General features: G+C 41.3%; 1 protein-coding gene across 9 annotated transcripts in view; it reads left to right on the forward strand.

Moving 5' to 3' along the window:
• The window catches only part of TCERG1 (transcription elongation regulator 1), a 98807-nt gene that overhangs the window by 41552 nt on the left and 43310 nt on the right, over nt 1–13945 (forward strand). For all 9 annotated transcript variants that reach the window (XM_053293726.1, XM_053293729.1, XM_053293730.1 and 6 more), the window contains 3 exons: nt 7598–7664; nt 8350–8485; nt 9595–9684. In XM_053293726.1, the coding sequence (XP_053149701.1) occupies nt 7598–7664; nt 8350–8485; nt 9595–9684 (293 nt within the window). The remainder of the gene's footprint in view (nt 1–7597; nt 7665–8349; nt 8486–9594; nt 9685–13945) is intronic.

Raw genomic sequence — 13945 nt, forward strand, 5'->3', positions numbered from 1 at the left:
GGAAACCTCTTTATAGGGTGCAAGAGGTAGACTACATTTTTATTCAAGCACCTCCATCAAATTCTTTGATGGTGGATTGTGCCCTCTCCACAAAGTCAGGAAGAAAACATGTTTCTCCGGTCGATAGGGATGGCAGGAAGTTGGATTTTGTGGGAAGCAAAATTTATTCCTCTTCCTGCCTTTTGCATGAAAAAAACAAACTATATGGCTTGTATGTCCAAATTCCATTATTCTGTCTGGGAGAGCTTCAAGGCTGATATGCAGGATGCTCCTGTACTTCTGCAGTCTTGGTTTAAAGAGCTTCTATCTAACTCTATCTGAGTCTGCAGACATAACTCCCTAGTCTCTCAGTACGACTAAACATCTTACCGAAACTGAATCCCATACACTTGACAGTGCCTTCACTTCACAGTCATGCCTGGCTTTGTTTGTCCTTCCTTCAGCAAGACATGCAGGATAAAATTGAATAAGCAGTGGCGAAGGTCTTTTGATGGCGAAGGCCTTTTCAGCACCAAAACTGAGGACAATATGGAGTGCATGAAAAAGTCCAGATTTACTGCCAGAACTTTTACTTCTGCCATGTACCTATTTGCAGTGCTTTTGCAGACCTGGCAGACCTAAGGTCCCCTTTACAAGATCATAAAGGCTATTGCCATTCTTTTCCACAATCTTAAAGGTGTCTGTTTTCTCAACACCCAAAACAAAATCCAGAGTCCAGAGGCCCGGACAGCTCTAAGCAGAACCTTTGACTCCTCTGTTGCCTTGCCCAATAATAACAACAACAACAACAACTCGCTCAGGCATTAAAAGATGTCAATGCTACACTTGCAGAAATAACCAATAATTTGCAAGAAACAAACTAACTAATGTACAGTGCAGCAACAATAACAACACAAGAACTCGGATATAAGATCAATGGACCTGTAAAAAAAGAAAGCAGTACATCACCTCAATGGAAGGTTAGATTAGAAAATAAAATCTCCAGGCTTAGATCAGATGCTAGTAAATTGAAAGATATGAAAGACAAGAAGCTGAAGAATGAAAATACCAAACAGTATCTGATCCAAAAATACCACCTAGATTCAAGGAAAATTAGAGAAGTCCTGGAAATAATAAAGCAGCAAATAACAGCAGTGTCAAAGAAGATTAGCAGATATGAAGCCAGAACTACACAGCACAGGCAGAATCTCCAATTCCAGTCGAATCAGAGACGTTTCTACCAAAGCATAGAAGGAGAAACTGCAAGAAACCTAGAAACACCAAATAAAAAAGAAACAGTGCAATTCTGGGGGAAATTATGGGACAATCCAATAGATTATAATAAAAAAGCAGGCTGGATGAAAGAGATCAAAAAATGTAACCAACAAATGCAAGATCTAATAATAACACCAGAATTAATAAGTGAAAGAGCAAAGAAAATTAAAAATTGGACTGCTCCAGGCGACAATGAACTGCATGGCTTTTGGCTTAAACACCTAACAAGCCTTCATAAACAACTATCAAAACAGTTCAATCACATTTTGCAAGGAGGTGATATTGAACAATGGCTAACAACTGGGAAAACCAAGTAGTTATAGACCGATAACCTGCCTTCCAACCATGTTCAAATTATTAACTGGAATAATAGCAGATGAAGTGATGCAACACTTATTAACTAACAAACAGCTTCCAGTTGAACAGAAAGGAAATTGCCCAAACACCAGAGGCACAAAAGACCAGCTGCTGATTGACAAAATGATTTTAGAAAATTGCAAGAGAAGAAAAACCAATCTAAGTGTTGCCTGGATTGACTACAAGAAAACCTTCGATTCATTGCCTCACACATGGATACTAAAATGTTTAGAAACAACTGGTATCAGCAAAAACATTCAGATGTTTATTAAAAAAAAGCAATGTGCATGTGGAGTACACAGTTAACAATCAATGGTGAGACACTTGGACAGGTTAGCATTAGAAGAGGCATTTTCCAAGGGGACTCACTATCCCCTCTGTTGTTTGTAATCGCCATGACCCCACTTTCACAAATACTAAACAAAACAGGCCTCAGATACCAAACATCTAAAACATCAAGTAAAATCAACCATCTGCTGTACATGGACGATCTGAAGTTGTATGGAAAGTCCCAGTCAGAAATCTAATCACTGCTAAATACTGTCCGTATATTCAGTAGCGATATAGCAATGGAGTTTGGACTAGACAAGTGTGCTGCATTAATAATGAACAGAGGGAAAATAAGAAAAACAGAAGGAATAGAACTGCCCAATGGAAGCAAGATCAAGAACCTGGAAGAGAAAGAACCTTACAAATATTTGGGCATTCTCCAGGCTGATAACATCCCACACACTGAAGTTAAAAGAAAAATTGGAAGTGAATACATCAGGAGAGTTAGAAAAATCCTCAAGTCCAAACTCGATTGCGGGAACACCATACAAGCCATAAACACCTGGGCTATACCTGTTATCAGATACACTGCAGGAATAATAGACTGGACCCAGGCTGAGCTAGATCGTAAGACTAGGAAAATCATGACCATCAATCATGCTCTGCACCCCCGCAGTGATGTCGATAGACTATACCTCCCTCGCAGCTCAGGTGGAAGAGGAATGCTGCAAGTCCATCAAACAGTAGAGACGGAGAAAAGAGGCCTTGAAGAATATATAAAGGACAGTGAAGAAGATGCACTTCAAATGGTCAATAATGCGAAACTATTCAACACCAATGAGACAAAGCAGGCCTACAAGAAAGAACAAGTCAAGAACCGAGCAGAAAAATGGAAAAATAAGCCACTGCATGCTCAATATTTGCACAATATAAATGGAAAATCAGACATCACCAAGACCTGGCAATGGCTTAAGAATGGCAACTTGAAGAAAGAAACAGAGGGTTTAATACTGGCTGCACAAGAACAGGCACTAAGAACAAATGCAATAAGAGCAAAAGTCGAAAAATCAACCACAAACAGCAAGTGCCGCCTTTGTAAAGAAGCAGATGAAAACCGTGGACCACCTAATCAGCTGTTGTAAAAAGATCGCACAGACTGACTACAAGCAAAGGCATGACAGAGTAGCAGGGATGATACACTGGAACATCTGCAAAAAATACAAGCTACCTGTAGCCAAACATTGGTGGGACCATAAAATTGAAAAAGTGGTATAAAATGAAGATGTAAAAATATTATGGGACTTCCGACTACAAACAGACAAACATCTGCCAAACAATACACCAGATATAACTGTAGTCAAGAAGAAAGAAAAACAAGTGAAAATAATCGACATAGCAATACCAGGGGATAGCAGAACAGAAGAAAAAGAAATAGAAAAAATCACCAAATACAAAGATCTACAAATTGAAATTGAAAGGCTGTGGCAGAAAAAGATCAAAATAATCCCAGTGGTAATTGGCGCCCTGGGTGCAGTTCCAAAAGACCTTGAAGAGCACCTCAACACCATAGGGGCACAGAAATCACCATCAGCCAATTACAAAAAGCAGCTTTACTGGGAACAGCCTATATTCTGCGACGATATCTATAACAACAGCAACAACATTGACAATAAAATTCTGGCATCCCAGGTCCTTGGGAAGGACTCGATGTCTGGATAAAACAAACCAGTCAATAACACCTGTCTGACTGTGTAAAATAAAAATAATAATAATAATTTGATTTTTATACTGCCCTTCCAAAAATGGCTCAGGGCGGTCCCGCTCCTTCCTCTATCCGGCTTGCTCCCTACTTAGCTTCCTGGCATCTTATCACTTCCAACACCTGGGTGCTAAGTGTAATCTCCACTGGCTACACCATAGAGTTCCTCACTCTACTACCCTTCTTTGGACAGAGAATCCCAATGGGCAAGGCTCTACTCCTGATACTTTAAAGTTCTGAAAAGAGATGGCATCCTAAATCAAATTCTGGATCTACACTCCCTGAATGACTTCGTACGGACCAGAAAATTCTGAATGCTGACTTTGCAACAGCTCCTCCCCTTTCTATCAGGGAAGGAGTGGTTCATCACTCTAGATCTCGAGGACACCTATTTTCACATTGCCATTTTCCCATGACACAGGAAATACCTGTTATTTACTTTGGCGGACCAGGTTTTTCAATAAAACATCTTTCAGCTTTTCCACAGCTCCTTGTGTGTTCACAAAAAAATGTGTGAGTGCTATTATCACCCATCTGGGGACTCGAGGCCCATCTTCCCTCGTTTGGACGAGTGGCTAATCACCTCATATGACAAAGACTTGCTGTTGGATCATATCAACGAGGTTCTCTCTCTGTTGGACACTCTAGGCATCCAGGTCAACTGGAAGAAGTCTAACCTGTCTCCCCAACACTCCCTTTCTTACATAGGTGCTAAACTCGGTGCAAACCTCAAATATGCTTTTGTGCTTCAAGACCATCAGCTGCCGCTACAAAACATTATCCTCTCCAACCCAAGCCAGACTGTGCAGTCCGTTCAGTGCCTCCTGGGCCTGATGGCTTCCAGCATGTTGTCAGTGTGATTCCACTATAGCTACTGTTGGTATTCAAACAGAACACAGATGATCAACACTTAAACTCATGATACCCCAGCCTGTTTGAACTCTGGTGGATTCTGCCAGCAAACTTCAACATGGGTCTGCCCATCCACCTTCCTATGCCTATGATCTCTATCACAACGGACACCTTTCTGACAGGCTGGGACACTCACTGTGCAAGCCTTCATGTTCAGGGCCTTTGGAATCATCAACAGGCGTCTCTGCATATCAGTATCCTGGAACTTATAGCTGTCCTCCTGGCTCTAAAGTCATTCCTTCCTTTCTTGTCAGGCAACATGGTTCAAGTGCTGTTGGACAACACCATGGTCACTCTGTATATAAACTGCCAAGCGGGGTATGGTGTCCAGGTTCTTCTGCAATCTGGCTGTTCAAATATGGGATTGGTGCGTTTGCCACCAAATCTGCCCCAAAGCTCTCCACATAGAGGGTGCTAACAACATCTTGGCAGACACTCTCTGCAGAGAATCCAGTGCTTCTCTCTTCCAACAATGGTGGACTCCCCAAGTGGACCTCTTTGCTACCCATCAGAACAAAAAACACCCACATTTTGTTCCAGAGCTGCAGTGGGGATATAATCTCTGGCAGATGCATTCCAGATTCCTTGAGCAGGCAGCCTATTCTTCCCACCCTTCCCACTACTCTCCAGGGTCTTAAACAAGCTATTGCGCCAAAAGACAAATTCATTCTACTCATCCCATGGTGGCCATGGCAGCTCTGGTTTCCTCTTGTCTCCGTCTGTCTCAAGGGCTCCACCATCATCTGGTCCTACTGCAACAGAATAAAGGGAGGGTTCTTTTGGTAGATTAAAGCCTTTGTCTCAGAGCAAGCTCAAGCGAGGGAAAGAAATGCTGAATCATCCCTGCAGAGCTGCCTGGCTAGGCTTCTCCTAAAGCTTTTCTGTATTATCGGTAGGTTCAAAATGCTGCCACCACCATGCTTCTTATTGACAGAGCTTGAACCTCCCTGGGCTTGGGTTGGAATCCCAGGGAAAACTCTCTTTATTTTGCTATTGGATAAGTACAAAAATCTTCCACGTGCAAGCCTACACGTGGGGAGAAAACTGATAGCTGCTGACCATTTGAGGACATGTTTGTACCAGAGGACCCCCCCCCCCCCTTTTCTTGAGTTAAAAACCGACTCGGAGAGGCTAGTAAAAAGAAAAGAACTTCAAAAATAGTTTGATTAAAGTACTACAGAATGTTTCCGTCTGAGGCTTTCTCAGCTTTTAGGTACAGTTAAGACTTAGGAGGGTTACAAAAATAGGTTGCCTTAATGCATACTTAAAATTTATAGAATCCTTTGCAATGCCCTATGTAGTATGGGCATTGGCTAGTGTTTTTTATTGTAAATAAGCTACAGGTAAACAATAATAGAACAGTATCGGGAATATGCAAAAGCACACACACCAAAGAAATATAATATCCCTAACGCAAAGTCTGGCTCAACAAACTTTTACCTATGTTGAACTTCCCAAAGCCATAAGCCCTGGCTCCTTGTCTTGAACTCATCAAACTGCGGATGAGAATACAAGCGTCCTGCCCTCCTGTCTTTCAAAGATCTGCAGAGTTATTCTCCTGCAGTCAACCTCCATGGCCGCATGGCCTCCTGCGCACCTCCAGACTAGCTTCCTCTCTAACAAAGAACTCTCTTCTTCCTGGCAACAGCTCTCTAGGTCCCACCCACCTGGTGTGCTTGAATGGATGAGCCCTGGAGTTCACCAGCCTGTCAGTCAAGACAGGGTCACTTCCAGTTAACTCTTTAGTGGGAGGGGAGTCCGATCACTACAGTTCTTCACCACTGCCTCAAGACCCTGAATATGACTGCGTGGAGGCTGAACCTTTAGATAATATCCTCCTTCACGAAAGGAAAGCCCCCACCAGGTGGAATTACAGCTGCAAATTGAAAAGATTCTTCCTTTCTGCACATTCCAAAGGCTTTGACCCCTTCATCTGTGTCTGTCTGCCAAGTACTTCTCTACCTCACTTCTGTCAAACAAGCTGGTCTGTCTAATTCCTCTATAAAAGTTCATATATCTGCCCTGTCTGCTGTGCACCATGATTGGTGCTCCAGATCTCTTTTCTTCCACATGGACTGCAAGTGTTTTCTGAAGGGCCTTAATAACCTTTTCCCTTCTGTTAGGCAACCTGTAGAACCATGGAGTCTCTCTTTTAGTTCACTCACAGAAGATCCCTTTAGGATTCCTTCAAATTAGTCACTTTCAAAACTGTATTCCTCATTGCCATCACTAATGCAAGGAGCATTAGCAAATTCACTGCCTTGAGAGTTGACATCCCCTTTACCACCTTCTATCCCAGTAAGGAGGTGATGTGCACCAACTCTGGTTTCCTACCCAAAATAGTGTTGGACTTTCATATTAATCAAGACATTATCTTTCATATTAATCAAGACATTATCATTTTGGGCACTGGGCTTTTGAGGGTTTGTTTGTTTTTATTCTGTCTCTCACAGCTACAATAAACCTACCATTCCAATTATAGCCTGGTCATTTCTGTGTCAGAGGGCAAACGGACAAAATCAGCAGGGGATCAAATACTTATTTCCCTCACTGTAAATTCCTAATTTAAAAAATGAAACATACTGATATTGCTGTAGAGATTAACAAAGGCTAGCTTATTATTAGTGGTGATGAGTTAAAATTGTACTAAATACAACTCAAGTTACAAGTGTATAATCAAGTGCCTTGCCCACTTCTGATAGTGCATGAAAGTCTATTGTTTGAAAAACCATGACTCTGTTTGGACATATCAAATCATGGTTTGCTGTCATATCTGAACAGAGCTACCATCTCAATAAGTTGACATATGTTAGGTTCTAGAAACTGTGCTAAAGCTGAAATATGTTTTTGTCTAACTGTTAATTGATGGCATTTATTGATTGACTATTATGCTTTTTTTAAATCATGAGACACTGATGTGTCTCCATGGAGAACCTCTATTTTGAAAGTAACATGAGGTGTGTTCCTTAGAACTTTGAAAGCAACAATAAGTGGTGAAGTTTGTCTCCGCTGTGTCTACAAGGCTAACAGAAACCTCTCTTACAGTAAAAGAAGAACATGATATGCTAGAAGAAACCAATGATGATGAGCCAATTAAAGCAAAGAAGAGGAAGTAAGTTAGCATAAAAATTATAGTATAGCTGATTACAAGAAATTTGTAGAAGTAATACTTGTCTATCTAGCTGTCTATATTAGAACTACTAATGTTCTTCATTTTGAAAAAATGCTGCATTTCAAAGCCCAGTAGCACTTGGGAGAAAATTCCATCTTTTCTTAAAGTATAAATGAAATTGTCTTGTAGTAAGTAGCTTTTTAGTTTTACTCTGTTGCATAACTGAACAATTAGTGTGTAGTGCTACAATGTGCCATTTAGCCATTTCTGTGAGCCAATAATATGTTCTAGTAGCAGCTGTTGTCCAAAAACAGGCCTTGTGTTGCATATCACTTTTGGGCTTGTTGCTCTTTCTATATTGTGCAGACACAGTGACAAGGTGTGGAGGCTCCACATGCACCCCATGCACACTAGTTGCCAGATCAAAGTGTGTCCCAAACGTAAATGTAGGGCAAGCACAAAAGCACATGTGGTTGGATCCCCATAGAGCTAGGTTGCTCACTGGCAGCTTGTCAAAAGAATGGTGTGAATTGAGTTCACTATAAATAACCTGGTACCTCTGTACTGCAAATGGGGAAAACTTGACATCTGATACTATTCTAAGCCTATATTTCTGAAGATATGTAAAATCAGATGTTTAAAATGTGTGATGTTTATAGAATGTTGTTTGTCATCATCTTTCTAGGAAAGAGGATAACAAAGACATTGATTCAGAGAAGGAGGCTGCCATGGAAGCTGAAATCAAAGCTGCTCGAGAGAGAGCCATTGTCCCTTTAGAGGCTCGAATGAAACAATTTAAGGACATGCTACTAGAAAGAGGGGTCAGAAACTATTCTTGTATTAACTGTGCCATTCTTATGTACTAAACTTTGCTGGAGACCATTAATTAACATGTGAAAAGTAATAGATGAAAAAGTAATGATTGGAACAACATTTGTATTTTGTAACTGAAATTTTAATCTAAATACTGGAAAATCTAATTCATATACAGTACCATCTGTCTTTCTGTCTGACAAGTAATGCCTGCACATTGTTGTCAGGATTTAAGTGTGTTTGGTTACCTTTATGCTGACAAATTCTGACAGGTGATGTGTAAAGGGATATAACCAGTCTTGAATGTATGCTATGCTAAGCAACTTCAATCTGATGCATTTGAATCTGGATCTATACTGAGCTAGATGGACCAGTGGTCTGAATTGGTATAAGCCAGCTGCCATTGTAACATTGAAGGTTCACAGTAGGGAATCATTGGGCATAATCATGGGGGTGGTGAAAATGTGTCCCCTTAATTTAGTATGTGATGTTACTTTGGACTGCTGTCTGTGCAACTCCCATCCTTCAATTATACTCCATTACCAGGCTTGCATTCATCAAGTTTGAAGAACTCATCATTTTGGACTTCATTGGTACATCCCTTCTATGTAGAATGAAATCAACGAAGGTCTTTTCTACCAAATCTTCTCTGTCTTGTTAAGCTTCCAGATTTTATTTATTTCTTTTTTAAGTGCCCAAAAGTCAATTCTTGTGCATAACCCTCCTTGGGAGGGGAGGGGGCAAGGGGAGAACTTGGATCCTTTAAAAAGCGAACTGTGAAGGCATAGGAAGTCAGAATGCAGAACTTCAAGGATCTCTTTTGAAGTAGCGATTTTTAAATGTCACACAGTAGTGCTTATTTTAATGAGTAATTAGGTGTGTGTTAGTTCTGTGTAATTATGTAGTGGTTTTCAGAGCCAATTAGTGTGGAAATTTGCCATGCTGACCTCCTGCAGTTCATCATCTATTAGTGATGACATTGCTGTAAGAGTTTCAGTTATGGCTCCTTTCTAACAGATGTCCTGTAGATTTCAAGCAAAACTGCACAACCTGCATGCCTTTGGGTGAATTTAATTGCCATGAAAATGAGCACTTCTTGTTTTTGTTATTTCTTAAGGTTTCTGCTTTTTCTACTTGGGAGAAGGAGCTCCACAAGATAGTTTTTGATCCCCGGTACTTGCTTCTTAATCCTAAAGAAAGGAAACAGGTAAAAGAAAAGGCCTTTTTACTGTGGTAATTGCATATGTTAATTGTTAGATTTATATACCACCTTTCATTAAAATAATCTCAAGGCAGTTTACAATAAATTTAAAAACAAAACTATTAAACAAAACAATTCAAATAGTAAATTGGAATATAATGAAAAGGAGAAATTATTTAAAAAGTTTATACACACACACACTTTCACTAAAAAACACAGCACAGAAGTGGCATTAACAAAAAAATTCTACTCATATAAAAGCCTGGGTTAAAAGCCATGATTTTGCTTGCTTTCTAAACACTCCGATGGAGACTGAGGAGCAGATGTCCACTGGGAGAATATTCCAAAGCCTGAAGACACTAACTGAGAAGACCTGTCCTGCATTCATGACAGCCGAGCGTTCCTCGTCGTTGGTACATCAGAGCTCCCTCCGATGACCTTGTCAAACAGGCAGAAACCCTTGGGAGCAGGCAGACCTTCAGATATCCAGGGCCCAAACCATAAAGGGCTTTAAAGGTCAAAAACAGTACCTTGAATTGTACCTGGAAACAAATTGGCAGCTGATGCCAATGGTCCTTGTGCATTTTTCACCAGTCTTTCTGAATGGGTGTAATATGGTCCCAGCAGACAGCTCTGGATAAAATCCTACTCCCCGCATTTTGCACTAACTGCAGTTTCTGAATATTCTTCAAGGACAGCCCTAAGTAGAGCATGTTAACAGTAATCCAGTCATGATGTGTCTAAGGTGTGGGTAACTGTAGCCAGAGCTGCCTTCTTGAAAAAGGAACACAGCTGGCGCACATGCCGAAGCTGTGCAGAGGCACCCCTGGCCACTGGCTCCACATAAGCATTCAAAAGCAGAGCTGGATCCAGCAGTACTCCCAAGCTGCACACTTGTTCTTTCAAGGGGAGTGCAACCTCATCCAGAACCAGTCAAACTCCCCCATTCTGATTGGCTTTCCATGGACCAACAGCACCTCCATCTTGTCTGGATTCAGTCTACTAGCCCACATCCAACCCATCACTGCCTCTAGCCCCTGATTCAGGATACCCACCACCTCCCCAGGTGTATAGGGGCCTCCCTTACAAGTATACATTAAAATTTAGATGGGGGGATCTGTCAATGGAAATCAGATTTCAAGATGTCTTTGAAACCACTAGAGGCTTTTAAAAAATTACAGTGGAGTTAATGTATCTAGCTGACCTTAGAAAATGCAGAGATAAATCGGCATTCTGCCACATGTTCTTCAGGAATGCCTTTCATTTATATATCTAGTTCTCCAAAGTAGTCTTTTTATGCATTTAGAATAGCTCTTAATAGAACCACCACAATCTGAAGCAGGCTGATATGATTGCTTGCATGTCTCCAATCTGTGTCAAGTACTTATAGTACCATGTTGGATGGAGTGTTGTCTTATCAAAACAACTGATTATCAAATGTTCTGGATAATCTTCCAGTCCCTTGAATAATTGAGGATATAACTTATTGCATTACTATTATAAAATGTGTGTGTTTCTCGGATTCTTCAACATTTTTATAAACATCTCCGTTGCAGTGGATATGCAATATAAGGAAGAGCTGATGCTTTATTTGCTAATTCTTGTATAAGATCAAGAGAATTACACATCTGTAGCACACATTTGGACCAAGTCAAAATGAACTTGGTCCAGATTTAGTGCCAATACAGAACTCTGTCAAAGAACATACTATAATCTAATGAATATCTCTGTGAGGCTTGGAAATGCATGCATTTTTTTAAAAAAATTATAGCTGCTTTTCAGCCACTAAAGGCCTTAAAAGTAAGATGTTTCAACAATACATCATTAAAATGACAATAACCTCAGTGCTAAAGCAATAAAGATAAAGTAGCAGGATAGTACAAAAGCCAGGAATCTCACCAAATTAAAGGCATATCTAAAAAAACATGGTCCTAACCAGCTTTCTGAAAGTTGTTGGGGGAGGGGCTGAATGAGCCTCTCGGGGAGGGAATTTCAGTGTCTGGAACACCACACCCAATAAGACTCTGCTTCGTATACTCACCAAGTGTATTTCTGATAGTGGCAGGACACAACAGACTCTTTCCTGGCCCTCAGTGGATCAATCACCTAATGGAAGCAACTTGTGTCTGCTTATAATTTATTTATGTATTATTTACATTTGTAGCCCACCCTGTAACCAAAGGTCTCAGAGTGGGTTACAATAAAAACAATATTAAACATAATTAAAATGCATCATAAAATCAAAAAATACAGTAAAAAAAATTACTGTATTTAGCTACTTTAGGCAAGATTCTTTTGTTACTGTGATTTATTTGTAGGAGTGTGCATGGACCGGTCCAGGGCCATACAAAAGGCCTCCAGACCGGTCTGGAATTCGGCCGGTTTGGCGGGGGGGGAGTGTGTCTTTAAGGGGTGGGATAGCTCTCCCCCCCCCGCCGCTCACCCCTCCCCCGCCGCTGGACTTTCTTAAAACGTCCTTGGGGCGGCAGAATTCCTCCCTGCTGCCCCTGCCCCCGTCATCGTCTTTAAAGTTAGCAAGTCAAAAAAGCTGGAGCCATGCCTGCGCCCTTTGTGGCGCGCGCGTGCTCATTGCTGCCGGTGGTGCGCGTGCGTGCCACATACGTGACATCTCGGGATAGAGGTTGAGTGTACACCAAGGTCAGTAACTTGGGCATCTCGCTTCGAGAAAGTCCAAGGGGAGTCAGTGTTTAAGAAGCCCGAGGCCATTAGCAAAGATGATCAGCATTGGCATCACAAAAAGAAGAAATACCAAGGAGAGAACTCTCCAAGCTTCTCAGGTTTGAAGCACAGCTAGATATTACCATCGACAAATTAACCATTGGGATCAGTTCTTACAGAGAAGCGTTGACCTCGACCTCGATGCAGTCTCCACATACACGATCTCTGTCCACTGAACTTTTAGAAATGTCAGGATGCTGCAAGGTCTTCAACTCCAGGCTCAATGCTGGTGTCGACTTCGATACCAACAATGGTCACTCTCAGTACCAATACGCTGGCTGTACTGGCATCACCATTGACTTCAATTGTCGTCAATGGCTAAGATACAGGACACCCCCGCAAAAGACAGGCACCTCCAGTGCATCTCCTGTGCTAATATATTTTCCTCCAGACATCTCTCCAGTTTGTTCGGACCATGACGATGGCTCTGACTCAAGTAGAAGGTGGTATTCTTCTAGGGACACATCCCCAATTGTACCTGATAAATCCAAGAAATTTGGAATATTTGATGGAGTCCACACATACCACTCCATCAGATTCAACTTTTAAAGGATTCCCTGTGCATGGACTGGATTGAGATGATGATTCAGAAACTGTTCCAGTTTCTAAGACTCTGTCAACATCAATAATGGTGATGGTGGATGCCTCCCCAAAAGGATGGGAAGCCCACTGCATGAGATTTCATGCTCAGGGGAAATGGACACTGCAACAGCAGGCTCTGCATATAAACTTTCTGGAGTTACTGGCAGTGTTAAACGCCCTGAAATCTTTCCTATCTCTAGTAAAAAATTGAGTCATGCAGGTTATGCTGGACAGTACAACAGCAATAGCATATCTCAACCAGTAGGGAGGAACAGTGTCTTGATACTTCTGCAGTCTAGCGCTAAAGTTGTGGAAGTGGAGCATACACCATGGTGTGCATCCAAGATTTAAAACCTATTTGTTTGGCCTGGCCTTCCGGGGTTTTTAAACTGTTTTAAATATTTTAGTTGTTAATGGTTTTGTGCTGTTTTTACACTGTTCTGTAATGATTGTTTTTAAGCAGGTTTTATGCTGTTTTTAAATTGTCTGTAATGATTGTTTTAAAAAAGGATTGATTTGTGGGTTTTATTTTTATTGTTGTATACTGCCCAGGGCCATTTGGAGGGGGTGGTATATAAATCTAAGAAAGAAAGAAAGAAATCCAATAGCCCTTGCACGTGAAAGGAGTGGACAACATCTTACTGGATGCTCTCAGCAGAGACTTAAAATTCTCCCAACACAAATGGGAGATAAATCCAGGGATCCTCCATATCTTTCAGAACTGGGGAAACCATTAATAGACCTGTTCACAACACATGACAACAAAAGCAAGCTCTACTGTTCTAGGGCAGGCCTAGGGAAGGACTCAATGGGAGATGCCTTCCAGATGCCATGGAGAGATGCTGTGTATTACCTATTTCCTCCCTTCGTCTTCCACACCACCAAACTCTCCTCTCACAGAGATTAGGCCACATCTTCCACCACAACCTCCAGGTATTTGAATCTA

This window comes from Hemicordylus capensis, chromosome 2, assembly GCF_027244095.1.
Source record: "Hemicordylus capensis ecotype Gifberg chromosome 2, rHemCap1.1.pri, whole genome shotgun sequence".
Lineage (NCBI taxonomy): Eukaryota > Metazoa > Chordata > Lepidosauria > Squamata > Cordylidae > Hemicordylus > Hemicordylus capensis.